General features: G+C 61.2%; 1 protein-coding gene across 6 annotated transcripts in view; it reads right to left on the bottom strand.

The window, feature by feature from the left end:
• Positions 1-8,059: 8,059 nt before the first annotated feature.
• The window catches only part of ARNT2 (aryl hydrocarbon receptor nuclear translocator 2), a 141,525-nt gene continuing 122,070 nt past the window's right edge, over positions 8,060-27,514 (bottom strand). For 3 of the 6 annotated variants that reach the window (XM_045067136.1, XM_004763631.3, XM_013062003.2), the window contains exons 14-19: positions 27,386-27,509; positions 24,518-24,617; positions 22,309-22,447; positions 21,621-21,786; positions 13,382-13,518; positions 8,060-11,907 (exon numbers count right to left, since the gene is read on the bottom strand). In XM_045067136.1, the coding sequence (XP_044923071.1) occupies positions 11,809-11,907; positions 13,382-13,518; positions 21,621-21,786; positions 22,309-22,447; positions 24,518-24,617; positions 27,386-27,509 (765 nt within the window). In that variant the 3' untranslated portion in view covers positions 8,060-11,808. Of the gene's footprint in view, positions 11,908-13,351; positions 13,519-21,620; positions 21,787-22,308; positions 22,448-24,517; positions 24,618-27,385; positions 27,510-27,514 lie in introns of all 6 variants that reach the window. The other 3 variants (XM_045067138.1, XM_045067139.1, XM_045067137.1) reach the window with 3 other exon arrangements.

Here is a 27,514-nt window from a genome sequence, read left to right as displayed (position 1 = left end):
TAACTCGGAGCTCCAGGGTGGGTGCTGTCCCCAGCACAGCCTCTCGCCCACGTGGGAAGCCAGGCTGTGTCTCCATGGGGTCAGCACCGACTCTCCCTCTGACGCTGGGAAACATGTGCGTCCTCACCCCGTTGAGCTGGAAATAGGCTTCTCCTTCGGGAACCGCCCTCACAGGGGTCACTGTTCCTGAGAAACGCAGACGCACAGCACATGGGACAATCCCATGTGGGGCACCGCGCCCATCACGCTCTGTTCCGCAGATGACTTTCTCCTCCCAAATCAGACCCAGCCTCCTCTTAGTGGGCACTCAGACTCTGCGCTGCATGAGGCCAGGCTCGGCCCCGTGCCCTCTGTGTTTCCCCCTCCCTCACCTGTTGTGCTCGCACATCCGAGGGCGTTTTCAGCACCTACTCCCCCCGGGTCCCCACCCCAGCAGCGAGGGGGCGATGGGCCACTCCTAGAATTTCGGGATCTTCCATTTGGCCATCTCCATGCTTCTGAACAGTCTGCAGCCCTGCCAGCCTTTGCAGAAGACCCGGCCACCGAAACTGTCCCTCACACCTTGCTGTGTGCGCTGGGCTGAGCTGTGGTTCCTGAAATAGGTCCGAGTCCTTAGCCTTGGTGCACGGAAAGTGGCCTTACCTGGAAATAGGGTCTTCGCAGACATAATGAGGTTAAGGATCCTGAAATTAGATCCTGGACTTGGGCTCGGCTCTAAATCAGCGGGTGGGTCCCTGTAAGAGAAAGGAGGGGAGACGGAAGACCCAGGGACTCGGAAAGGTCTTGTGGACCCGCAGGCAGAGACCGGGGCATGCGGACACACGCCGAGGAGCACCGAGGCTGGCTGGCAGCCACCAAAACCTTGAAGAGGCACGGCTCAGACGCTCCCTCGTGACCTCCGGACGGAGCCCGCCCTGCCAGCACCTTGATTCCAGAACATGATCTCCAGAATCCTGAGAATACACTGCTGCTGTCTGAAGCCACCTGGGCTGTGCTCACTTGTCACAGTGGCCCAGGGGGAAAGGTGATCTCCACATGGGATGTTGCATGGCGGGCCATGAGCTCTGTGTGGCCCCTGCCCGTGCCGGTCTGCCCTGGGCCTCATCCCCCTCTCCTCCCCTGGGACAGGCTCTGGGTCCTCAGGGTCCCCAGAGGGGCAGGTGAGACCACAGGGATTGTGTGCTGGGTTTCCTCAGGGTGGACACTGCTGTTCTGCACGGAAAATCAGCCTCGAAGACTCCAGGCGTCCCTCCACAGATCAAGCCGCCAGGCAGGGTGGGCTTCTCGGCCATTCCCTTGCCAGCATTCTTGGGCAGGACACGGACCGCTGACCGGGGTCATAGGGGAAGCGTCATTCTTCACAGGTCTGGGCAGTTGCTGGTGGCGTGGAGGATCCCTGGCTTTGGGGTGCCTGGGCAGCTCAGTCGGTGAGGCGTCCAGCTCTTGATCTCGGGGTTGTGGGTTTGGGTCCTGAATTGGGATCCAGGCTGGGTTAGATCCTAGCTGAAAGAAAAAAAAAAAAAAAGAAGAGAAAGTCCCCCACTTTCCATGGGGTCCGTGTGATTAGTGGCCTCATTCAACAAGACCATCAGGGCCAAGAGGAGCGTCCAGCTCCGGCTAAACGTTCTGGGAAACAAGGCGAGATTTGAGTGAACTTCTGGCCTGCCTTTCCTCTCCTGTCACCTGAGAATGCTGCGCTCAGTTCCCACTGAAATCCTGTCCAGCTCCGGCCATCTGCAGTCCTGTCTTTCTTCCTGTCCAGGGCGCAGCCGTCACCGCCAGCAAATGCTGGGGTCCCCGGTGGGTGACCCGATGTCCTTGTCTTCGTTTTCGGGATGTGGGCTGCCACGGCTGCAACTGGAAAGTCCCAGGTAAACGGGGGGAGCTACTTTCCCAGGCCCTGGAGAGGAATCCTCGAAGGCAGAGTCCTGTCCCAAGGACAGCACCAAATATTACCAAAAATATTTGTGTTTTTATTGACAAGTAAAGGCTCAATCCTCTGTACATACAGCTCTTTAAGAGATGTTCTGGGGGGCGCCTGGGTGGCTCAGTGGGTTAAGCCTCTGCCTTCAGCTCAGGTCACGATCTCAGGGTTCTGGGATCGAGCCCTGAATCAGGCTCTCTGCTCGGCAGGGAACCTGCTTCCTTCTCTCTCTCTCTCTCTGCCTGCTTGTGATCTCTCTCTGTCAAATAAATAAATAAAATCTTAAAAAAAAAAAAAAAAGACATCATCTTTGCCTTTTGTTCTGCCAGAACCATACGGCATACGGCAGCCACATGTTCTGAATTCTATGTCCATGTTCGTTGTGAGGCTGGGGTCTTCAGAAGCAGCTCTAAGAAGCGTGTTCTCATGCGAAGGATCCAAAAGGCTCCTGGGAAGGCCAGGCGGGGAGGAGGCTCGTCCATCTGCCATCACCTCCACCATGCAGCCGTCCGGGGCTGGAGGGGGCACTGCTCACGGACACTCAAGATCGCGGAACTTGACCACCAGGGAAGGGAGACCACCCCCCGCCGAGAGTGGGATCCGAAAGGAGACAGAGCAGGTCCCGGTGTCCAGCAAATAGGGTTTCCACAGAGGGTAAGTATATCTCCGTCTCCCAGGAAGGCTCGAGCACCCGGAGAGCACCCGGACAGGACGGCGTGGAGAGCCCTCAGCAGGGGAGTGGGGTTGCAGGGGAACGGGGTACGCGGAGGAGGAGGAGCGGGGGCTTTTGGCACCCCTGCACCCATGGGTCCTTGCTAAGGGGCAGCTCCTGTTGAGATAGAAGATCCCAGGCGCCCCGGCCTTGTATGTGGGCAGAGCGAGGCCCGGGAGCCGAGGACAGTCCTTCGACAGAGACGGGGTTCCTGTGCCCGAGAGGGAAGGCAGGGAGGGCTGGGGGGAGGGAGAGCGGACGGCGGGCCCCCAGCAGCTTCTCCCCCACTGGCCTTCCGTGGTCTCCTCGGGGGGGCTGTGTTCTCCCACCCCGGCCCGTGCCCTGTGCTCAGGTCCTCCTGGGGCCTGGAGTCCTTGGGTCGAGGACACATTGGGGACCAGCGTCCCTATTCGGACCTGGGCCACAGCCTGACCTGCCTTGCCCCATAGCTTCTTGCCTTCAGATTTTCCGTCCCAGGTGTGCCTCTCTTGTCAGGCGACAGGGAGGGCCTCCATGCCTGGGTGGCCCAGCCTTCCCAGGACGTCCCTCCCCAGGCCACCTTCGGAGCCTGGCTCGGGTCAAACGCCGGCCTCCCCTCATACGGCCTCCTGCCTCACTCACATGAAAGGGAAAACAGTCCCCTGGATGTTTTCCGCGATAAACAGGGCCATGCTCCATGGTCCCAGAGGGGAGGCGCTCGTGTCCCATTCCTGCTGACCGTGGTCCTTGTCCACATGGCCCCAGACGGGCTGTCTGCCTGGGGCTCAGTCGGTGGCCACCAGCTGCCCTCTCTCTTGTCTGTGTGGGAGCCACAGGCCTGCAGGTGCCACCGCACCTGGGCAGACTCCCCACCCCGCACCTCCACCGGCCCCTGCGAGCTGAGATCTTGATCATTGCTGGGCTGACCGGCCCCCGCTGTGGCTCCGTGGCTCTGCCTAGCCCAGACACGGCCATGGGGAGAACTCGGTGGCCATTCCGGGGGCAGCAGTTCCATGAGGCCCAGTAGTGGACGTGGGTTCTGCTCCCGAGGAGCCTCGTGGAGGAGGACTGCTCTCGTGCTGTCGGACGGCCACTGTGCACCTGCTGCTTTCTCGCCCTCGCCAGCCCCTGGCCGCCCTCTTGGCTTTCCAGACCCATGTGTGACTCGGCCATGAACTCCGTGGGAAGAACTGGGAGCTGGGCTGTAACCAGAGGGAGTGGTGTTCCGGTCCTTTCCCACCGGTGTCCTGCTGAGGGGCGGCATATGCACTCCAGGGTCTGTAAGGGACCCGGCCTTAGAGGTGGGAACTCAGGAAGTATCATCTGAGCCCCCAGGCTGGGCTCTCGGCGGAAGGCTGTGTGGTTGACGGGCCCCAGCCGGGGCCTGTTGGTGAAGCCAAACCCATCAGGCCCTTCCACACGCCCCGGGCCCCCCCACCCCACTCCCTGTCTGTGTTGGTGCGGGAGGGGGTCCTTTATACCCAAACCTTTTGCACATTCTGGAATGTCGTATTCTGTCTGCCTACCTCTCTCCCCAGGAACGGGGTTTCCACGGGCTCAGCGCGTCTTCCCTGGGGAGCCCCAGCCCCCCGCCAGCAGGTGGTCTGAGAACACGCGGGGGAGAGTCTGGGGGAGAAACAGGCTCACAACCGTCAGGCCGGAAGTGGGGTTGCTCTGCGTGTGTTCGCACACGGAGGTGATGCTGTGTGACGTTTAATGGAAGGACTTTTTCTTTTTTAGATTGTATATATTTATTTGACAGACAGAGATCACAAGCAGGCAGAGAGGCAGGCAGACAGAGAGAGGGGGAAGCAGGCTCCCCGCGGAGCAGAGAGCCCAATGCGGGGCTCGTTCCCAGGACCCTGAGATCATGACCTGAGCCGAAGGCAGAAGCTTAACCCTCTGAGCCACCCAGGCGCCCTGGAAGGATGGTTTTCGATTTGTGTTTCCCTGAGACTGAATAGCTACTTTCTCATTGACTGACTTGGGGCACTTCTCAGCTGTTTCCAGAACACGGCGGATCTGAGAGAAGGGCCATACCGCGCCCACCCTCCTCTCTGCTCGGCGCCAAGATAAGACTCACTGTTGGACATGTTGCTCTAATTCTTCAGATCCCTTTCCTCTGCCCTTTCCTTTCAACCTACCCCCTCATTTCTTAATTCGTTTGAAGAAACTCAGCCGTACAAGCCTTCCCTTCTGGTCACGCCGTCTCTTCGCCGCTCTGTCCGGGGCTGTACCTGTCGGTCGGTCCACGAGACTCTTCTCCAGACTCAAACTACTCATCTGCTTATGCACAAAATAGGTGATTGTGCTGAGTTATAAAAATACAAAGCGTATTTTAGTTCGGTGCCCCAGTTTTGGAACTTTAGCACGCTGCAATGAGACCCCTTTCCGGGCCCCTGCGTATCGCTGTGTGTGACTAGATGAGTTTATTCCTATCTCCACCGAGGGACGGTTCCGTGTTTCTCGCTTTTCGCTGCTACGCGCTGCACGACGCATCCCCTTTCCACTGTCGTCTGGCGCTCCTGCGGGACGCTTCCTGGGACAGGGCTTGGACTTGGGGTCCCTGAGGCAGGGGTCCTGCACATCCCTGACCTGCTGGGATGTCTCCTAACTCGCCAGAGCGTCCTGCCCGCGTCCCACTAACAGGGCTCCCTGCTTCCCCACATCCTCAGTAACAACTGTTTATCAGAGCTGGGTGGGTCCCAGCACGTGGTTATCTTGTTTCCGTTTTGCATTTCCCTGATTTCTAGGGAGGTCCGGCCCCTCCTGATGTGCTTGCTGCCCTGTGAGTTTTATGAATGGACGGCTGAGACCCTGTGGCCGGGTGTCTGTCGGGTTGTATTTTTCTCATCGGTTTTAATGAACCCTTCACATACGCAGAGTACTTTGTCCCGATACTACTCGGTTGGGCACAGACAATATAAATCACAAACACTTCCTACCAGTCCACACCGGTTGTCTTTTCACATATTTTTAAGCTGGGCATTTTTTCAGTGTTTTTGTGGTCTCCTGGTGTGAGAAGTCCCGGATTTGATTCTATAAATATGGTTTCCTAGTTTTGTTTTGTTTTCCCTAAATGTTCTAATGTACCACTTTTCAACGTCCAGGTATTCTCACCTTGGTGGAGTGTCCTTTCTGTGTACTGCATTTTGCATCTTGGGTGAGAGATAAGGATCAAATGTTCTGTTTCTGCCATTTCCTTGTCGCCACGGACGGTGGCCTGGTCCCCGTGACCGTGACCTGCGGTGTGGGCTCTCCTCTCCTCTCCCAGAAAACGATCTGACTTCAGACTGTGTGTGTCCTCCTGGTTTCTTCGCCATGTTCCCCTGATCTAGGGTTCCAGACTCACGCCAAAACCACACTTTTCATCCCAAAGCTTCTGGAATCTAGAAGGCTAAATGCTCCATTTTTTGCCTCCTTTTCTTCCTCTTCCTCCTCTTCTTTAAATATCTCATTCAATTAAGTGTATTGGCTATTGTTTTTCTTTATTTCCATAGGAAATTTGGGATTATCTTATCAAAGGGCACAATAAACCTCCCCCGTGATTATTTTTATATCAAGTTAATTCGGGTAGAATTTAAACATATTAGAACTTAAAGGGCCCCTCTTCAGGGAACAGTTTGATGATTCACATCATTTGTATACACCTCTGTGGCCGCCCATCAAATCTAGAACCTCCCCAGTCCCTCCAGCCCCAGAACCACGGACATGCTTCCCGTCCTGCTGATGAGCTGGTTCTTTCCGGCAATGTCGTCTCTGTGCAATCAGGTCGTACCTTTGTGCCTGGATGCTTCTGCTCTGTGTGATGTTTTTGAGCTCTATCTTATCGTCGCTTACGTCTACACTCTGTTCCCATCATTGCTGAGTACTGTTCGTTGTGCGGATCTACCCCGATTTCCCCACTCACCTTCTGATGGACATTTTAGGGGGTTTCTGGCTCTCGGTGCGTAAACAGATACAGCTGCAATGAGCAGTCCCATTGCGGTCTTGGTGGGGAAACACGTTCCCATTTCCGCTGGGAAAATAAACACCGAGATGTGGAAAGACTAGGTCATAGGGTACATGTGTGCTTAACTTTATAAGAAGCTGCCTCGCTGCTGTGCAAAGGGACTGCGGCACCAGCACGTACGTGGGGATGTCTAGGCACTCCATAGGCTGGACAAGATCTGCTGCCATCAGTCTGTTTAAATGTTAAAACATTCTAAAGGCTCGTGGAATTAGAATGTGCATTTCCCTGACGACGAATGACCCCAGCCATGTTTTCCTGAGTTTATTTCCCACTTCGTATCTTCTTTCGCGAAGTATGTCTAAATCTTTTGCCTGTTTTTTTTAAAAATATTTATTTATTTATTTGACAGACAGAGATAACAAGTAGGCAGAGAGGCAGGCAGAGAGAGAGGAGGAAGCAGGTTCCCTGCTGAGCAGAGAGCCTGATGTGGGGCTCGATCCCTGGACCCTGGGATCAAGACCTGAGCCAAAGGCAGAGGCTTTAACCCACGGAGCCACCAGGTGCCCCTCTTTTGTCTGTTTTGTACTGACTTATTGAGTTGTAAGCATTCTTTACGTATTTTGGATACAAGTCCTTTGCCAGATACATGGCTCACAAACATTTCTTCCCAGTCAATGGGGGATTTTTCCATCCAGCTAACCGTGTCTTTAAAGAGCAAAGGTTTGAATTTTTTTACGAAGTCCAACTTATAATTTTATTCTTCTACAGATCATGCTTTGAGTGGCTTATCTAAGAAATCTAAGCCTAACTCAAGGTCACAGAATTTTCTCCCATGTATGCTTTAAATACATGCAGTTTATTTTATATCAATCATAGCTCAACAAAGCTGTAAAAAAAAAATAGGACTGGTAGTCTTTAGTGGGAAAGCGTTTAAATGATTTCACTCTGGCATTTTGCTAGACCCCAAATAGTCATCTCTCCACAGAGAAAGGTTAGAATTTGTAAGTATTTTCTAGAGGCATGAGCATATTAAAATACTAATGTATGGAGAATTTTTTAAAAATTAAAAAAAAATAAAAAGAGTGTTTGGAGAAGACAGCAGATACAAGGTTTGGAGTAAGGGCTGAGATCAAATCCTGGTTCTGCCACTCCCTTCCTGTCTGTTCTCAGGTGGTCCCTGCACTTCTCGAGTCTGGGTTCATCATGTAGGAACTGGGACGGACAAGCACATAGCCCAGGTCTCTCATGAGTCACAAAGCAGCACAGAGCCTCCTGGAGAGCTGTGCCTGTCGATAAGGGCAAGCACCTTTCTCTCCTATGTAGCCAGACCCCCAAAAGGGCCCCTCGTTAGCGCCCAGGGACTCTCCGCTCCTGGCCGGCAGTGAGAGACAGAGCAGAGCCCTCAGCAGGAGCGAGAGGCGTGAAGCCAGATGCACCCCCAAGCCCAGGAGACGTCTCCCCAGACGGCTCAGTCACGACGCTGGCCGCACGATTCACTGTTCAGAGCTAAGTCATCTTTATTGTGATGAAATCTGAAAAGGCAGTTACATTAGTTACACATATACACAACCAACTCAATAACCGTTAGTCCGAGAGAACATTCCAGAAATACACAGGAGGATGTATCCACAGCACAGCTCACAGCCATACGAAGAAAGGCTACAAGGGAGATGACGGCGTGCTTACAGAGTCCACGAAGCCCGTCCTCGCCGAAGAACAAGGCTGTCCCGGGGAGCCAGTCGCCCCACATCCGGCCAGCCTGGCCCCTCCCCAGTGGGTGGCCCCACGCAGGCTTTGGGGGGCTGCTGGACCACAACACCAGCTTTGGCCACCAGATCCAGGCACATCTCTAGGTGAACAGTGGCCTGCAGCCCGGCGGGGTGCCTCTCCAGTTGGGTTGGGCCCGGGCAGCCAAGGGAAAGGTGGGGAGGCCCCTCAGCACACCCCGCGAGGAGCTGGTGGGGGCAGGGGAAGGACCCCCGGCAAGGAACAGCCAAGCCCACTTGTGCCCTGACTCGTGACGCACCAACACTTTGGTCGGTCTGGCTCCATGACAGGCCATACTGGCAGGGAGCCCGTGGGCCGGGCAGAGCTCGGAGGCTCCCAGGGGCGGGCGTACGAGGCCGAGATCACGGCTCAGTTCCCCAGGGTTGTCCCGTCCCTTGGTGAAGGCTAGCGGACATGTATGGGAGGTCCCGGTCACATGTGGCTAATCTGGGGGAGACATGGTCTCTTCACTGGCCGAGAGGTCCGAGCCCCCGAAGGAAGTTCCCTCAACTCTCAGCAGCTCCCACTCTGTAACGGGCGCGTGAAACAGCGTAGGGGGTGCATTGCAAGTCTCGGGACGCCGAGGAGAATGCGGCTGCTTGTGATGGTGCTGTCACTCCATGAAACCGCAGCTAAAGACAAAACTCGTGGGAGGGACATCTAGGTAGAATGTTCTAGAACCTCCTTGCCCATGGCCACCATCACTAGCCAAGTCTTGGGTGAGCCTCAAAATGGCTGCTTCGTGTCCTCGCCCAGGGCCCAGGCCGCCGCAGCCCCGGCCTGTTCTGTGGGAGGCCCACCCTCCGGGCTCAGGGAGAGCAGGCAGGAGTGAGGGAGGGAGTCCTGGCCCAGCTGGGCTGCGCCTCCGGCGGGACAGGAGTCTGGGCTGGGCCTGGCTGGGGGACGCGCCAACAGCTGGGTCCACGCACGGTCCCCTCTTGGCTGCCCTGGCCTGGCACGGGGCTCTCTCCTCCAAACCGGGATGAGACCCCCAGCAGCTTGAACTCTTCTTCTGGTGTGTCACAAGATTCCTCGAGGTGACATCTCTTGGGTCAGAGATCCTTCCAGTCCTGTTTTCGTACTGGCCACGGGATGGCTTCCAGGAATCACAAGCAAGGAGCGGGGTGGGGAGTGGAGAGGCCAGAGCGTTCACACCAGCCGGTCGGACTGCCATCGGCTTCCCTGTGGGCGCTCCTGGGATGGGGCTGGGGGGCCAGGAGCCCGGCCGCCCAGTCACGACATTCCCATCACGCCCGGCCTACGGTCACCGGCGGTCCCCACCTTCCAAGATGGAGCCTTCAGGGACAGACAGAAGTGGTCGCAGGGCTGTTGGGGACCAGGCTCTCCCGGCCCTCCCACACCCCCCTGGTGTCCAGCACAGCCCCGGGTCACAGCGTCAGGCTGAGGGGCACCTCTCAGGAAACCCCCAGTTCTCTCCGGGAAACAAAAAAACGAACACGAAAGCCCAAAACTTCCAAACTCACAGGTGAAAAGGCCACAGAAAGTCTGTTTCCGTTTCATGGAGAAACCATGAATCAGATCATTCTCTGATCTGAAAGTGATTTCTGTACCTTTCTTGGAAATGATCGTGCCCCTCCTTGGGGTTGGCTCAGGCTGCGGGGGGCGGAGGGGACCCCAAGGGCAGGGCCCACACGGGGGAATCCCTCTCTGGCTCTGGCACTGTTGCGGTGCATGGGGTTGGCTCCACCCAAGTCCCAGGACTAAGAGCCGCTCTGGGAACGGTTCAGCCCGCGTGGACTCTGTCTTGGAGCCGGGAGCACCCACAGCTGACTCCTGGCCACCGCTGACCACCGCACAATGCTGGACTTCTGCCGGTGTAGCCCCCAGCGAGACAGGGCACAGCGATCCCCTCTGGACTCCCACGGGGCTGGCGCTTAACGCACAGCAAAGCAGAGGCTCGTGCAACCCCCCACCCCGCTCCTTCCCGCAGGCTGGGCTCACTCTGCCCTCAGGCAGCTCAGAAGCCCCCGCACTCCGCGGGGTCTTCCAAAATCCCGGGGTGGGGTATTTCTGAGCCAGTGCCTGAGAAGTTCTGCCTGGAGGCCCTGGGAGGGATTCGGGGACTTCCTGGGAGGAGGACACCTCCACCTGACCGGGGCGAGCGTGGCTTCCGTCCCACACGGGAGTCCGCTAGCCCACCGAGGAGGAGGAGGACAAACAGACACGCGGCTGTCAGGAAAGTCAGAAGCAAGAGGCTGGGAGCCCTCCTCAGTGCATGGCGCACGGGAACGCGAGGTCACTGAGACAGGGAAACACAGCAAGCCAGCGACCATGGGCTCAGCCGGGCAGAAGCTTCTAGAGTCACTCTTCCTCCCGTCATGAGACCCCCCTGGGCAATGCAAGGCCCCGGGGAGCATGTACCAGAATCACACTGCGAAGCCCGGCCTTGTGCCTCACAGACCCTCACTCGGCCCCCACGAGGCGCTGGCGGGAGGTGTTTCTAAGAGCCTGTCTCTGCATAGGGGTCCGCGCCTGCCCCTGTCCAGGGTCACCGAGAGTGCTGTGGCTGCCATGGCGGGTGCTGGGGGAGGAGGCACAGAAGGACGGGGAGGCTTGGACATCCTGCTTTCCCTCGGGCTCTGTGACCTCAAGGTGGGCCCTCGCAGGCGTGGGCTGGGAGCCGGGTGGGGGATACCCACGGGTAAGCGGGAAGGGCCCACACTCCCTCGGGGGCCTCCTGGAAGAGGAGGTGGCCGCATCCTCTCAGAGGGGCGCCTGGATGCGGGAGGGGACCCATTGAAACAAGCTCGTTCCCAGCCAGGGCTTGGGGGACACTGAAATGCCAGCCTGCTCTGCCCGGCCCGACAGCCCTGGATCCTGGCGGCTTACTCTGGCCACACGACACACATGGGGCACGGCACACACACTGGGACAGGGATTCACGTCACACTGCACAGAGCACACACACCCCACAGCACGAGGGACGGACGGACAGAGGCACACACAGACTTGGCTGAGCCGGGGACGGGGTGTGGGGGCCTCCTCTGGGTCCTAGCTCGGACGACAAAGGCCACGCGTCCTGCTCACCCCCCTTCCAGCGCCCGAGCCCCACCTGTCCACAGACGTCGAAGGCAAGAAGAAACCCGTGTCCCAGGCAGGCCTGGGCACTCGGGACTGTGACTGGACGTCTTCCAGGTGAACACGGTCGACTACGACATTATTCACAACCAGACCTCGAGGGCCCAGCAGACTCACCTCCCAAACATACACAGAAAAAGTACAATAAATACAACGCCCCCCCCCCCCCATGTCTACCGGGGCTCCCGGCGGGTGGCTGGGCACCCCTGGCCGTGGCCTGAGCGGTGCTGTGCCGGGGGTGGTGGGGGGGTGAGATGCCTTCTGCTGGGGGGTCCCGCGGCGGGGCAAGCAGGGTGTGGGGGGGCCCCGCCAACATGGGGGGGGCCGGCATCGCGCGTGGGGCTCTGCCCAGCGCCGGCCGCACTCTGCCTGCCGCTACTCAGAAAACGGCGGGAACATGCCCAGGTCCGCGAAGTCTTCGATGTTATAGTTGCCGGTCCCCTGGGTCGGATCTCCGGGCATGGGCAGCATGTCCTGCGGGAGGGCGGAGAAGAAAGCCGCGGGGTCAGCTCATCGTCCCGGGCACTCGCACGCCCCAGGAGCCCAGCCTGCCACTCGCCCTCGTGCTCATCCATCCCCCTGCCCAGGGGGCGGCCCCGCGATGGGCTCCGGGTGTCTGGGGGACACTCGGGGTCCTCAAATGCCCAGAGATGGGAAGCTGCTTGCCCCTGGGACTGGTGTCTCAGCAGTTCAACACAACCTCAGGACATAACCCGTGTCCGTGTGAGGCTGAGCCAGGACACCGGGTGGACAGGGACCCTGCGGGGTGGTGAATCTGGCCGGGCACCCAGCAAGGGACCCATGGCCGATGCTCAAAATGCAACATAAACTCAGGGCCAGGCTCGTGCGTATTGTGAGGGCACAGCCATATGCCTGTGTGGTCGGGCTTCACTTCCAACAAGCCCCTCAGGTTCTGTGGGCCTCAGACTGCCCACCTAGAGAATAGCACAATTTCAATCCCATCTGGCAAATTTCTCAAAGTGTGTTCTGTCAGATTCCGGCCCATGAGATACTCTTGGAGAAAAGAATTCAGTGGACGAGGGAGTTTGGGAAATGGCACACTCTGCCTACCTCCTAAAAATCCTCAGTGCTTATGAGTATAATAAAGGCTCTGATAAGGACCGCAGGCAAGAACCTGAATAATTTGCTCAGTCAGTGTTTCTCGAACTTCTCTGACCAAGAATTCTTTTCAGCCTCGTGAGTATGAACAACCCGGTTGGGGAATTCTGCCTTACACGTGGCTGTGAGGCATAAGGACGAAGGAGGGAGGTCAGAACGCTGCCCCTCTGGAGATCGAGAGGGACCTCTGGGTTCTAGACCTTTGCCTGCAGAGAAGTTGCTTGGCTGGGTGGGACAGGTGCTAGGGACAAGGAGAGTGGACCCTCCCTTGGGAAGGTGGGGTCACCAACTGGGGGGCCTCCAATCCCTCCCTCCATGGGCTTCCTGCCCATCCCTGCTTTGCTGGGCAGACCTGGAGCTCTGGGCGTGACGGTGACGGGGATTGTGGTGCCTCGGCTCTAGGGGAGGAGCTCCTCACGCAGGCCAATGGGACAGGCCAAGCCCATGGCTCAGGGGTCACTGACAGGCTCAGGCCTCCATCTGGAACCTTCCTCCAGGGGAAACTTCTGACTGAAGGTGGGGCCAGGGAAACCCCATGGGGACCAAGCACTCTGAGGGGCTGTCACAGGGTCCCCTCCAGCTGCACAGCTAGGTCAGGGCTGCCATCACGAGGGATGGCCAGGAGGGTCTCCAACAATGACTGCTGTGAAGGGCCCAGGTGTCCTCAAGCAGGGAGAACAGCTGAGGCCTCAGCTCCCGGCCCCTCCCCCCAGGCTGGGCCAGGACCCGGACCCCTAAGGACCAGTAGGGGCCGCAGCAGAGAGCGAGGGGAAAGGAAGCAGAGAGAAGGCGCCGGTACCTACGAGAAGGCTGTGCTGGCTGGATTTACCTGGAACACTTCGGTCTGGCCGGGCTGCTGGTGCGGGTGCTGATCGCCGCTCTGCTGGCCGTGGTGCTGGCTTTGCCACTGCGACCAGACTTCCGACGGCCGCCCTTGGAACTGCCCGCTACTCTGTCCACTCTCGGCTGAAAGACCCGACGTACAAGACACCGCCTTTAACAGCCGTGTCGCGGCCCCACGAGACCGAGAGCCACGGCAGCCCAGCGTGCCCCACGCTTGTGAACGGCGTGCTCCGTCGGGCGGGCGGGACAGCGTGTGCACGGTCCCCCGCGTGCTCGCAGGAACCGGCGGGTTACAGGTCTCCTTTGCACCACACGGCTGGGGGGTGAGACCGAAGCAGGAGCTCCTGTCAAGGGGTGCAGGGACGTGGTGGGGGGCTCTCCCAGGGCGCACTGCCGGGGGCAGGGGGCTCAAAGCCTTGGAGCCCTGGTGCCCTGGGTGGGTTCGCACGGAGCTTGGGCAGGGGCGTGTCTGGGGGGGCCCTGAGCGTGGGCGGAGACAAGCCCTCCACACAGTACCCCTGCAGGCCTCCGGAGGGAAGGCCTCTCTGCCCCTGCAGACCCCTTGTCCCCAGGCTGCTCTCTGCAGGAGCCTGACTCGGCCGGAGGAGGAAGTCACCTCAGTGTGCCCTGAGCTCTGCTACCCTCACAGGTTTCGGGTAACTTGCTGAGGCCACACGTGGCATTCCACGAGGTCCTTCCACAGGCGCCCAGAGCCACGGCCTCTCCTCTTGCCTCCGAGGGTTTCTTAGTCCCAGACGGCTTGAGACCAAAGGCACTGGGGTTCAGACCCGAAGCGCTTCCTCGTAGGAACGAGCACGGTAACGTGTAAGGATGGTGGCCTGGCCTCTTACACCTCACAGGGAACACACAACGGGGGAACCTAGTAGGAAGCAGGGGCACAAACCTGTCTAAACTGCTTTAAAGTTTCAGCCTAAGAGGATGAGCTATCCGGAGGCTCCGCCAGAAAAGCTCAGGAACGTCTCTGCTCTTCCCAACGGCTCTGCTGCTCCCTGCGGGCCACCCTCCTCCCTGAGGACGGACGCTGGGCTCCCGGAGCTGAGGCCACTAAGTGTTCAGGGAGAGCCCCAGCCTCCCCCTCTGTCCCCGTCTCTGTCTTACACACACACATATCTGACACACGACCCGAGACACGAAAGTTACAACAGAACACCTATGTTCTCCCTACGGCCACCTGACGGGTGCGGCCCGAACTCCGCACGGCAACAGCTGGGGAGAGGAAGTCAGGCCCCTACAATCAGACAGGGGCGGGACTCCCTGCTTCCGGATCAGGGATTAAAATCGACTGTGCTCACAGGACTCTGCTGTTTAAGAAAAACGCATCTTCTCACGCTCACAGATCCCGAGGCCAGGGGACTTCTCACAAAGCAGCGTGTCCGCGGGCCGGTCTGGGTATCCAAACGTCGAGAACAGTCCACGCAGCAGCGCCGGGGGCAGGGGCGTAGTGAGGAGGCCGCCTGAGGCACAGGCCGGCCCACCTGCTGCCCGGGGAGCGTGGAGGGGCCCGGTCGCCCTCGCAGGAGGCGATGGCAGGGCAGACCAGGGGAGCTGTCATAATGGACCTGGCAGGGGGCGGTGGTGGGGGGTGACCGCTGCTCAGGAGGCCCCGCGCGGCCCCCGCCGGCCACAACAGCGACTCCTCGCTGGGGTCTTGCCCGTCAGGAATTAATTCGCTCCACTTTTCCTTCCAGCTATGGCCACCACTGAGTCCCCCTGATTCATACGCGGGGGTCCTGGGCTCTGGCCCCAGCCCAGGCTTGGTGCAGGTGTGCACACAGGCGGGAGAGCGGGACGGTGCCTCCGGGGGAGCTCACAGCACGGCGGGGGAAGGGGCACGGCAGCACCACGCGGGCGGGAGCCACTGTGACCCGGGAGAGCGGCAAAAGTGCCATCTCTCAGGGGGACACCTAACTTGTCCCAAAAGTAGAAGAGCCCGGTAGGGGGACAGTCAGCAGCTGAGCGGGTGCCGGGCTCAGGTGGCCCCGTCCAGGGACCTGCAGGTGGTTCCGGGGATAAGGGTCCAAGTGTGATGGGCTGAGGGCGAGCCACAGCTCGGGTGTCCCACAGTGAGGGTGGCAGGAACGCAGGGTTCCCAGGCACGTGGAGGAGTGGCCTGCACACGCCTGCGCGGTCAGGAACACGGCCGTCCAGGGCCGAGAGGCAAGGAAGGAACTGGTCAGAAGGAGGCCACTGCGGGGATGTCCGCACGGTACACGGTGCCTGAGTCCTGGAGCGTAGGGTGGCGGGAGGAACTGACAGAGCCGGTGGATGGCCAGGAGCCCTGTGGCCCGCGTGTGGTCCGCGTGTGGTCCGCATCTCCGCTTGTTGGATGTGCGCCGTCTGCTTCTCTAGGCTCCCGTCCTGGGGCCACAGCCAAGTCTCTGAGAAGTGCCCGGCATCCCCGTGCCTGAAGCCAGCATCTCCCCTCTCCAGACTGTCCCCGTGGGGAAAGCCCAGCGAAGGATGCTCACGTCCAGCCCACGGCCCTGAACACTGCACCTCTGGGCCCGTCTGCTTCCCTCCGTCCCGGGCCAGCAGCGGTCTCCGGAATCCACAGCTCCCCCCTCATCTTCCTAAAACTGCCCCAAACCAGCCCAGCCTGCCAGGGCCCCGAGAGCCTGTGCAGCCCCACTTCTGCTTTGCACCCACCCTGCCCCCTGCCACCCCTTCCCAGGTGGCCCGCCTGCCCCCAATCACGGACCCCCTCTGCGCCCGGAGGGCTCTGCCCACGTCCAGAGCCCCACTGGATGCGAGCTTCCCGAGCCCACTCTCCGCTTGCGTGGCCTTATGTCCTCTCAACCCTTACTTCTGCTCCCACGGACGCTTCCCGGCACTCATCGGTGCGGAACCGGGGACGGGAACACACGTTCCCATGTCAGTCAGTCTCAGGGACTGCCGGAGACCGGGCAGACGGTGGGGCCGAAGCCTGGAGACCGATGGGCTCGCTTGTACTCAGCACACACCATGCACGCTTGCAGAATCCATTCTTACACTGCCGGGAAAGGACAGGCTCTTCTTGAATGTTTGCAGTAGAAAAAACAGTTATCGGGATCGCTTCGGGAACGGCATAAAGAGCAGAGGATGGGGGGACGTGGTACTTCTGGAAACAGGTGTGTGCTGGGCATCGACCTGATCTCACTTCCTCTTCCCTCTGACGCGGAGACGGCCGCATCTCCCACCGCTCCCAGACAAGGAACTGAAGCCTCGGGAAATCTGCCCGTCCACCCGAACTGCCGGAGCCCCCTTGGAACCAAGGTCTCTCTGACACAGGGCTCGCGTGCGTTCACTTGGGACACTGACAGTTTATATCCGACGCCCACCAGGCCCCGGACACGGACACGGAGCAGAGAGCCTTGGCCACGGGGGCAACTAAGCCCAGTTCTGCGGGGGCAGCAGACGGGGGTCCGGGTCATCAGGACGGCCCCGAGCGCGGCAAGGGGGTGTACGCTGCGTGGGGGGACAGGGAAGCGATGTCACAGCTGATGGTCTTCCTCGGGAGCGTCTCCCCGGCCGTGACCAGCGGGCTGCGTTCATGCCGTCAGATGGGAGGGTCCCGGGGAGGCCGTTCTTCCGGCCCCTGTTACGGAGTCCGCGTAGCTCTGAGCCGCACGCGTGACCTCCGCACTCACAGAACAGCAGTGACTGCGACACGCAGCGCCGGGTGCTCTCAGCCCAGACCCCGGCCCGTGGAGCCACACCGCCCAACCACAGACCGACGCTGAGCGGGCGAGAAATGTGGCCTGCACCCACGATGCGGCCACAAGCCACTTTCTGGAGAAAACCCCAGGGGTCACCGACATCCTCAAACGCCGTGTTGCTCTGGAAGCTGCGTGTGTACGGCTGCAAACTGGGAGCTGGGCTCCGGCCATCCCGTCTTTGTTCTGCCAGCTTCCTGAGCCCAGTCCGGGCTGCTGCGGCCCCGGCTGAAGGTGGGTGCCCTGTCAGCCCCGCGGCCCAAGCAGAGCGCGCGCGGCGTTCCCACTGTCAGGGCCAAGTGGGTGGCCTTTCGGACCAGACTTCAGAACCCAGAGAAGCGTGTGGGTTCCTAGGTGGCAGCAGGGAGGGACGGCATCTTCCTCCCAAGACAGTCGTTCGGCGTCCGAGGCCGTCAGGTCACTTGCTGATGGTTTCCGGTGAGCTTCTCCTGAGGATCCCAGAGCTGCGGGAACTGCTGCTCAGAGGCCTTCTGCGGCCGGGGCACAGTGGGTCTACCCAGGGTGACCCTGATGTGCAGGGGACACGTCTAGAGATACCTCTCGCGATCATAAATGCAAGGGGGCGGGTAGGGGGGGCTGGGGACACAGCTGAACAGCCACACGAACAAGGTAGCTCCTGAGACAGAGAATTAACGTGGCTCAAAACGTCCACAGCACTGACGCTGGGAGGCCTCGTGGACAGAGTCAGCCAAGAGCATCCAAGTGCCAGCTTGTTCTAGAAATGCCTCTGGGTGGGGCTCCTGCACGTCCCCCCGTGCTTTCTGCCCAAGACCTCATTCTTCATCGCTAACTGGGAGCGGTGGGTCGGTCTCTGATTCCCTAAACTGCTGGTGAGAAGGCACACGGCTGAGTCGAGGGCAGGGCCTGGAGGTTCGGGGTGTGGTGTCTGCACACGTTCCAGGCCGCGGAGATGCCCACCCCTCCCCCGCCGCCCCTGCCCGGCGTCCCTCCTCTCTCATGCCCCTTCCCGCTGCAAACATCTTCCGACCCTTGTGCAACGACACGTTCTCTCCGTCTCCCTCTCCGAAGCAGGCGTGCAGACGGACAGGGCTCCCTCCGGGAGGGCCGGGGACACGACCGACGCATTTCTTGAGCCTCAGAAAAGACGCTTGCACTCACCCCGTCGTGTTATCTGCTGTGACCCGAGAGGATCTGCACGGACTCGTGCCGGGCATGCGCGGGGTGGGTCGGCTGCCTCTTCCTAAACTGGGACGCGCGGAGGCGGGAAGCGATGGCTTGTCCCTGCCTGCTCAGTCTCTGTGTCTGGAAGCGCACGGGTGAGGCGGTCACGTCATGTAGACCCTGGGCTAGTCCGAGGAGGAGCGCCTGGTCTGCCCTGGCCCCTTGGGCCACTTTCCCTGCGCAGCCGTGTGCTTGGCCCTGCATTTCCCCAAGACACACGGACGCACCGGCAGGCGGGTGGCAGAGATGGAGACGCTGGCGTTCAGGGACCTCAGGTCTCGGGGCTCGGCACGTGCTGTGGGTTTACGGCCTCTCGGCTGCACGCTCATCCCTCTTCGCGCTGCCTTGTGGGGTAGGAGCGGCAGGCCGGAAACACGTCTCCCCCACCCGCTGGGCGAGGTTAGACTTTGTCCACTGAAGGTGCTGGAGAGACTCACAGGCACACATGGAAGGGGCTTCTCTCCTGGTTCAGATATTTTTCTGTCTGCAGCATGGGGACTGGCGGCATGTGGGAGGCCCAGCGGCAGCTCCTGTAGGCTCCGACTGGGGAGCGACCAGCCGAGGCCCCCAGTCCCTGGCCAGTCCACTTACTGCTGCGAGGCTCTGTCCCCCACACAGACACACCTTTGGGGAGGTGGAACCTCCAGGCTTGGAGCAGGAAGCTGCCACACAGGTTCAACTGCCTGTCCTCACCAGGGCGTTCCGGCAACCCCATTAGCTAAGGGTCATTGTAGGAAGTGCTCCGAGCCCTACGACAGGTGTGGCGTCGGTGCCCTGTCTGCGCCCCGTCAGCCGCACCCTCCCCACCCAGCTGTTAGGAAGCAGCACCTGCACTTGTCAGCCCCTCAGTGAAGTGTTCTAGTCCTGCTTCCAGACTCTCCCTGTCAAATGAGGTAAGACCCGTGGCAAGCCGAAACCGGAACCAGGACTGGAAACACAAATGCATCAGTCACACGGCTCGGGGTCTGTCCACAGCCCCGAAATGGCGGGAGAGCTTTGGTCTGACTCCTGGAAGTCAGGGGAGTGAAAGGAGCCTGCGGCTCACGGAAGGAGCCGGGACGAGGAGGCTGGATGCCTCATTCAAGGAGGGAACCCCATACACCGGCCCCCTCGAGGAGCCCCTGCAGAAGCCCGGGCATGGCCCGTTCCCCTGATGTCAGTCACCCGGGCCCGCACTTGGTGATGGCCGGCTCCCCAGCTCTCCCAGACGCCTGCCTATGAGACAGGGCCGTCGGGGCTCCGGAATCCAGCCCAGGACAGCTCGCTGAGCTGGGTACCGTGGGGGGTTGGGGGCTGGGCCTGCGCACCCTCTGGACCCGACCAGCAGGCCCCACGGCACGGCCATCTCGCCGTGCCCTTGCAGGGGGCACTTGGGTCCCGCGCACGGCGAGGCGGGAGTCCCCTGCCCGCAGGAGCGCGGTTGGCGGGTCTGCGGGCTTGTGTTCACCCAGCGGCTGGCACCATCAGCAGACGCCTCTGCCTCTTCCCCACGCACCCCTTCTCTACCTCTGTCCCCCTGCACCCTCCCACTGGCTCGGGAGCACGCCCTCGTTCACGAACCACAGGCACACTCTCTTCTCTCCGACCTGACCAACGCCTGCCCCCCACGCCCGCCTCCGCAGACCCCGTTTCCCTGGAGCCCCTTGGAGTCGAGGCTGTTGGTTTTCCACTGGCTGCACGGCCTGCCCTACCCTCTGGGCCACGCTGCACCACCGTCCCCTCCTCTGCTGGGGTCTCCTGCCACTGACCCACAGCTGTCCTTAGGCAGCCCATGCCCACCAAGACTGGCCCCCACCCCAAGTTCCTCCCCTGCTCCCTGACCTCTTCCCCGGGCCTGGTTTCCAAACACAAGAGACCGCTTCCTCCTGCCCTGCTGGGTCAAGGTCAACAAAGGAGGGCTTGATGGTGAGACTGCAGGAGCCCTGTCCGTGGTCTCCGCGCACTCACGCAGAGGGGCCCAGCCCCTCATTGGTATGAATCAAGAAACCTCCGCCGGGACACCCAGTCCCCACCTAAGTCCCATGTGCCCCTAACAACGGATCAGACGACAGGGGCAAGCAGAGTCTGGACATAAGGGCACTGTGACCTCTATCTGACCTCACCACGCCTCAGTTTATCTATCTGTGAAATGGGAGAAATCAGGCATCTCCCTCTTCCGGCTGCCGTGAGAGTTATGGGAATTCAGACGTGCCTGTGCCGAGCAGGTCGTGAGCGTCTGGTAAGCACCAGCCGTGGTCCTAACTGTCGGCGGGTCCTGTGAATGCTTGGCAGCCAGAGACCAATGGGGGCGTGGCCGCTGTGCCCGGATGGGGACCCTCTCACATCGGCAGCCGAGGCAAAGACCAGGGGGTAGGGGCTCCCTGGGGGCCAGCGGCTTCCAGAGTCCAGAGGTTTCTGAGTTGGGTGTCCAGCAGGCTAGAACGAGCAAGAGGCCGGAGACCCTTCCCTCCAGAAACGGGGACCATGTGGCTGAGCTCCCGCTGGGGGACAATACTCAGGCTTGGCTTGAAGCCGAGCAGGAAAACGTGCTCCATGTGAATGAACAGGGACACGGCTGGCGAGGAAGTGCTGTGCCCGGGCGGGACAGGGAGCGGCCCGCAGCGGACACTGCGGCTCCCCTGGGCTGACTTGCCAGGTGGAAACCGGGGTGTGCGGGCTCAGCCCCACGCTCGCCTGAGGGCGTCCGTCTTGCAGAGAGACGCCCCGTGAGCCGCGGTGGGTCACAGTGGCCGCCCTGAGAGAGGATGGGCCCCCGCTCAGGAGGCTCAGGGCGCCTGGCAGCCCCTCCCGATTGAGGTGGGGCCCGGGCCCGTCAGACCCACATGGAAGCGGCACCACGGGGGGCGGCACCACGGGGAGCGGCCACCGAACCCCTATGGCCTGAGGTTCTGTGAAGCTGGGAGAGGAGCTCTCACACGGGACGGGATCCTTCCTGGGACGATCAGCTGAGGGGGAACCTTACGGCGTCTCTTATGTACACGACGGACCCACAGAGTTGGCCACCCGGGTGTCTGAAGCAAGACAAGGGCGCTCTGGACATGGACATGCAAACGTCCTCGCCAAGGCCATAAGGGGTAAAACAGCACTTCGGCACACAGGACCACGGTCCCAGAGCCTTGAACATGACAAAGTTGCCTCACTCAGCCGAGACCCAAGCCCCCAGCGACCGAGGAACACCACGGCACCTGCAAACCCCCAGGCTTGGTCCCCGGGTTCCGGGAGCTCGGGGCTCAGCCCCCCGAACTCAGGACGTTGAGAAAGCGCTTCTGCCAGCTCTCCCGCAGAGTCCTGCCCTGGTTCCCCACCTACCGAACCCTGGCGTCCGGTTGGCGAGACTGGAGTAGGCGTTCCCGCTGGGCGAGGAGGTAGCTGGGCTGGAGAGGGGGCTGTAGGAGGACGGGTCCGCCGGGTAGGTGTGGCTCGTGCCGATCCCAAAGGGAGATGACTGAGTCTTGCCGGACTGCGAAGGGATTTGCTATGATCAGGACACAGCAAAGAGAAGGGAAGCGTCACCAACAGGCCTCTGTCCTGGTCCCCAGGCCGCATGGGCTGACGGCAACTCCCCACGGTTCTCCTGCCCACCTGGGTCCAACCTGGCCCAGCATGTGTGGGTCCAGAAACTGGGGCGGGTCTGGGTGAAGTCACCCCCCGCCCTACAAGGATGGGGTCCTACGGCTTTTGCTGATGAGGGCCTGGTACTACAAACACACAGAGAAGTCCCCTGGGCCACCCGATGCCCATGTCACAGTGCCTACCAGGGAGCGGTGTGTGTCCCAGGGCTGGGGGTCCTCATGCACTCCGGCAGGGGCAGACGGGGGTCCAGAGTGGTGAGGGGGCTCGCTCCTCACAGAGCATCTGTGGATCTGCCCTGTCCCCCAGCTTCCCGTCCACGGCAGGACTCTGGCCGCGGAAAGCGCACGGGACTCTGCTGTTGGGCCCCTCCCGGGTGCTCTGACCCGCCTGGACCTGGGAACATCTCCCTCCCCGGAGCCCCTACCTGTCCGGGAAAGGGTGGCCGGCTCCCTGTCCAGGCCACCTGACTCTGGTTCAGCTGCCGGGAGATCTGGGACATGTTCTGGCCGGTTGACGAGGAGGACTGGATGTCATTCACGCCAGGCACATGGACCACGGAAGAGCTGGAAGGGATGAGACCGCGTTCATCCCGAGGAGACGCCTCACCCCTACGCAGGCCCCCGGGGGGCACCCCCTGTTGGCTCGCAGCAGCCACCTCTGTCCGTCAGTCTCTCTCTCTAGCATAGAACACGCCGGGACAAGGCGGCCCACGCGTGGCCAGCGCCCGGGTGCTCCTCCTCGCCCCTGGGACCCTCTCTGTGTCACCTCTGTGGCCTGCCTCGTGCTCCCCCCGGACCCTGGGCCCCACTCTCTCCTCCGAGCCGCCCACCCCATGTCTCCGAGGGAGAAGCTCCTCAGCGTGAAAATCAGCCTCAGTGCGGACCCGGGGCCTTATGTGCTGGTTAATGCGTCCCCCTGGGGCGCCTACGGGCTCTGGACTGTGGGACTGGGCCGCGGGCTATCAAGGGGCTGGTCTTGAACAGGACAACCTGTCGGGGGACACCCCATCTGGAGGATGCTGTGGGGAGCCGGCCCCCACCGCCCTGTGTCTCCCACGTCCTCCAGTCAGTACGGGGCACAGGCTGGTAAGTCCCAGGTGCCTCTGTGCCCGGCCCCCTGCAGGTGCCACCTCTGACCTGCCGTCTGGGCTCCCAGGCCAGCGGCACACCCTGCCGCCCGCAGCGTTTTCCAGCCGTGGCGATGCTACAGTATCCCACAACACACGCGCGATTAAAGGGGGAGGTGAGAGCTTCCGTTTGGCTTCATGCCCTTCGTCCTGGAGCAGCTCAGAGCGGGGCAGCGCTGCGGGCCAGGAGGGAGCCAAGGCTGGGGGACCGGGCTGACCGTGGTTTCAAAGAAAGGCAGCGTACAGGCCGGCAGAGAAAAGTGGGTACGGGCTTACTGCGTGTGTTATCATAGTTGTTCCGTGCTCTCCGGTCCCTCGTCAGAAAGGGACGCTCCAAGTGTGTCTGTGCTTCCTTGTCCCAGCCACCCCCAAGCGCACAGCATTCCCCTGCCGCCACCCCTCCCTCAACATAAGGGCCCTTCCCCACCCTCCCTCCTGATGAGCCGGCGGCCTCGGAAAGCCTCTGCCGATCCTGTTCTCTGTGGGTCGGGGTCTCTCCCCACACGCTCAGCCCTCACGTCCTCCTGGGGCACTGGCGGACGAGGGCCGGACCCTGTGCCCAGCAAGCCCATGCCCGGCACTCCCTAGAGCCCCCAGGGATGCCTGCCTCAGTGCACACAGGTGGGTCATGGCTGCCAGGCCCACGGCTGCCAGGCCCATGGCTGGGCTCAGCGTGAGGACGCGCTCAGGGGCCTGCGGTGACATCGCTCTGCCAGAGCTCGGGGCGCCGGACCTCCGACAGCCACACCCACCCCGCGCCCTCCCCACACCCGCCAGCCTGGGCCCCTCACATTGACAGGAAATCCGGCTCACGGCCTGGCCTAGCAGCTCCCCGACATCCATCTCTCCTCCCCCTCTCCCTCCGTCTGTCCTTCCCTCCTGCCCTTCCACAGACGAGCAGCGAGAGAGACTTTCCCGATGCCGGACTGTGCGCAGGGGCCGCCGTCCCGCCCCTTCCCCGCACAGCCAGCTGGCCACGAGCCGGCCTCTCCTCCGCCACTGCCCTCCGACTCCTGTTTCCATGACAACAGCCTCACCCCGGCTCAGCGTCTGCAGCGCGACCACGTGTCCTGTGAACCGCCAGCACCTCCCTTGCCACGTCGCCCCCCGGACCACGCCCCTCTTTCCCTCCGGCCCCCCGCGTGGCATTCAAGGCCTCCGCAGCCTCCTCCGGCTTCGCCCAGACCCCGAGCCTCTCCCTGCCTGCGGCCTCCCCCAAGGGGCCACGTGACCTTTGCTCCCAGGCTCGGCTCACAGTCGGCCAGGCCTTCCCCGCTCTGTTCCCATTCCCAACAGCCCCCTCCTCACCTCCGGCCTCCGCCCCTCCCCGCTGCCTCCGTCCAGACGGAGGATCTGGCAGCTGGGGTCGGGGTCGGGAGCACCCGATGAGCCGGGGCAGGTTGGTGAGGACGGCACGGCAGCCGCTCCCTGGGGGACCCCGCCTCATCCTGCAGGCCCCAGACCAGAGGTACTGCCATGGGCCCCAGCCCCCCTGCCCGGTACGTACCTGAAGGCCTTCCCGGAGTGCCCCGGGGGGAACGGGCTGCCCTGGGAGTAGATCTGCTGTGTCCCGGCCGCAGGCGCTGAGCTCATCATCTTCTTGTCCGCTAGAAGAGCACAGCGAGGTCACGCTCAAGGGCTCCCCGTCCTCCAGACCACGGCACGGGCACCCGGGGGGCAGGTGCGGGGCTGGGCGTCCCCAAGCAGGACAGACCCATCCCGGCTGCCCGTCCACGTGTGCCTGCCCCGCCCTCGCCTCCACGCCCTCCGTCTCCCGGGGCCTTCTGTGTGCCCAGGAGGGCGCTAGGCTGTCCTCTGGCACTGAGGCCTGGCCATGCGCCCCGGAAAGCAGGCCCGTTCCAAGACTTGGGAAGATAGAAAGGACCAGTGGGCGTTCTTCCTCAGACACGGCTACTGACTCCTTCCACGCCGTGGAGGAAACACAGAACCGTGGCTCGGAGGAGCCGTGCCGGAGCTCAGAGCCCAGCTCTGCCCTATGATGGGGCAGGGGGGTTGGACATGTTTGTTCTAGAGCCTCTCGCTGCCCTACGACGTCAAAACTCCTGCACCCGTTGCTCCCACGACCCCTGACAGCCCACCCACAAGACACGGCACCAAAGGACGTCAACGTTAGTTATGTGGCAAGGATGTGGGGCCTACGCAGACCCCTCCCCTGTACCTGTCTCTGGCTGGTGGGGGATCCCCCTGGGGTGCACACGAGCAGCGATGGACGCTCAGGCTCGGGGGCTTGCAGCCGAGGGGAAGGCGCCGGCGGCCATGTGCTGAATCTCCCACGCGTGCAAACCTCCCCTGTGACGTTTTGTCACGCTGAAGCCCTGAGCAGTTTCCCTGGTCCGTTCCCTTTGCTGGGACGACAGGGCGCCCGGAGGAGACACCGACAGGGCGGAAGGGCCCGGCCTCTTGGCGTGCATTTCCGAGTGGTCCGCAGGCTCGAGTCTTGCAGAGGAAGACGCAGCTCGCGGTCCCGGGGAGCGGCGCCCGAGGGACTTCTCGTGACTTTTCACTTAAGGTAAGCGATCCTTCTCACGTATTCTGAGTGGTTTGGGTCAACGAGAAGCACATTTTTTCCTAACTGCTCCGAAACATTTGTAGGCCACAAAATTGTACGGAAAGTCTTGGTTTTATTATTCGATCTTCTATAGTTTCCTTCGTGTTGTGACTTTGATCTGCCTGATGTGTCGGAGATGAAGAAACACACCTTGAGGTCTCCCGCCGCAACCTGGCTTTATCGGATTTTCGTGGATTTCCAGTTACTCTTTCCCACGTTCTAGGGCTCACGATACACGCACCTCCCCGTCAGGTCACGGTGTAGAGCAGCGCTCGGGCGACGGTGCCTTCCGGGGTCCGCGGGCACCAGGCCCCCACCCCTCCGCGCCGCAGTTCACCACGTGAGGTTGGACACGGCCCATTGGGCAGCACGTGACCCGGGAGCTGCCGTCGGGTCCTTGGACACCCGTGGATTCTACCATCATGACATTCAGACTTTCTCATGATTTCACTTTCCCCCCAAGTGTTTTGCAATTTGCTAAAAACGTCCTCATCTTTTCTTGGAAGCGAGACTTCCTGCCTTCTTTTCTCTTGCCTCCTTTCAAGAGTGGCTATTTTTGAACACCCTGGAAGCTTTGTGGCTCTAGAAATATCAGAGGAAAAAAACATACAGGCCAACGAGAAATTCTGTTTATGACCCTAACCCAAGATGTGCCCGGGTCTTTGCCGAATCCATTGGGTTCTGGTTTTTCCGCATCTTCTGTATCTTCTGGCAATTTGTATCCTGGTCGTCGGGGTTCCTGGCGTCCCCTTCGCACTCCTGCTTTCTCAGCCCGCCCCTTCCACCCCCGCGTTCTGTGTTCTGATTCACCCCACAGACAAGCCCAGTGCCTGGCAAGCCATGCGCTCGGGAGCTCTGGGTCGATTGTGCGTGTCCGGGGGTGTCGACCTGCGGCCTCCCGTGTGCGGGCGCAGCCTGGCGGCTGGACACGTGGGGGCTCTCCTGTTCTCTTTGTCTGCCAACTCTCCCCCTTCGGTCACCTACATGGGAATGTGTCTTGTCTGTGTCACACCACAACTTCACGTGGATTTCCTAGAAACGCTGCAGGGTCTGATCCGACGCCTCAGGCTTCTCTGGGGGGAAGAGAAAACTTTGAGACGTGCTACTGTTTGCTTTCTTCTCTGCCAACATCAAGAGCCCCTGATGAAGGTGGGCAGCGTGTCGGGGCCCACAGGTCACTGCGCCCCACAGGTCAGCATGCGTGGCCCTCGTGGGAGACGGTGCTGCCCCTTCCTCGGCTGCACAGCGGCTGGTCACAGCGGGAATGACGGCCCCGTCGGCAGCACACGTGCGGACGCCAGGGGGGGCTGAGCCCGGTCTTCCCTCGGCTTCTCTCCTCAGCGGATGCCCACTGCACTGCAACTCGCAGAAATTCCTTGACTCCCACAAAACGGGATCCTTCTGCTGAATTTTGGAACGACACAGACCTTTCCAGATTGTGTATTTTGCTGACCTTAATAGTAATCTGACCGGAAGGGGCAACAGCACGCACGGGCGTCACAGGACAGCTCGATCCAGTACGCGCCACTTTCTCTGGCGATGGCGCTGACGGAGGCGGAGGCCACTCGATGACCGCGACTGAGCGACCACTGGGCGTCCACGTGCCATTCGTTTCCAACCCTCGCATGCAGGAGGCGTGCGGTCTGGGGCCCCAGGGAAGGGGCGAGCGGGGGGCAAGGGTCCACCGGGCTCCTGTTCTGGGGCTCTTGCACACGGAAAACCCACCCGGGGGGCATCTCCCCACGGTCCGGCCGCAGTGCCCCGCCCCCCACCCCCGCCAGGCCCCCGCGCCGTCGGGAAACTTACATGCACTGATCCCCGCAAACATCTCAGCGAACCGGGGGTCCCTTTCCTGGGAGAAGATGGCATCCGCCTTTTCCACAGACTTCCCGGCTTCATGAACGCCAGCCGGCAGGTTGGGGACAGGAACCTGTT

Source organism: Mustela putorius, unplaced genomic scaffold (assembly GCF_011764305.1).
Source record: "Mustela putorius furo isolate JIRA1106 unplaced genomic scaffold, ASM1176430v1.1 tig00003875_pilon_pilon_pilon, whole genome shotgun sequence".
In the NCBI taxonomy this organism is placed as follows: Eukaryota; Metazoa; Chordata; class Mammalia; order Carnivora; family Mustelidae; genus Mustela; species Mustela putorius.
Note: the sequence above shows the minus strand (reverse complement) of the source record. Positions and strands in the feature narration are given on the sequence as shown.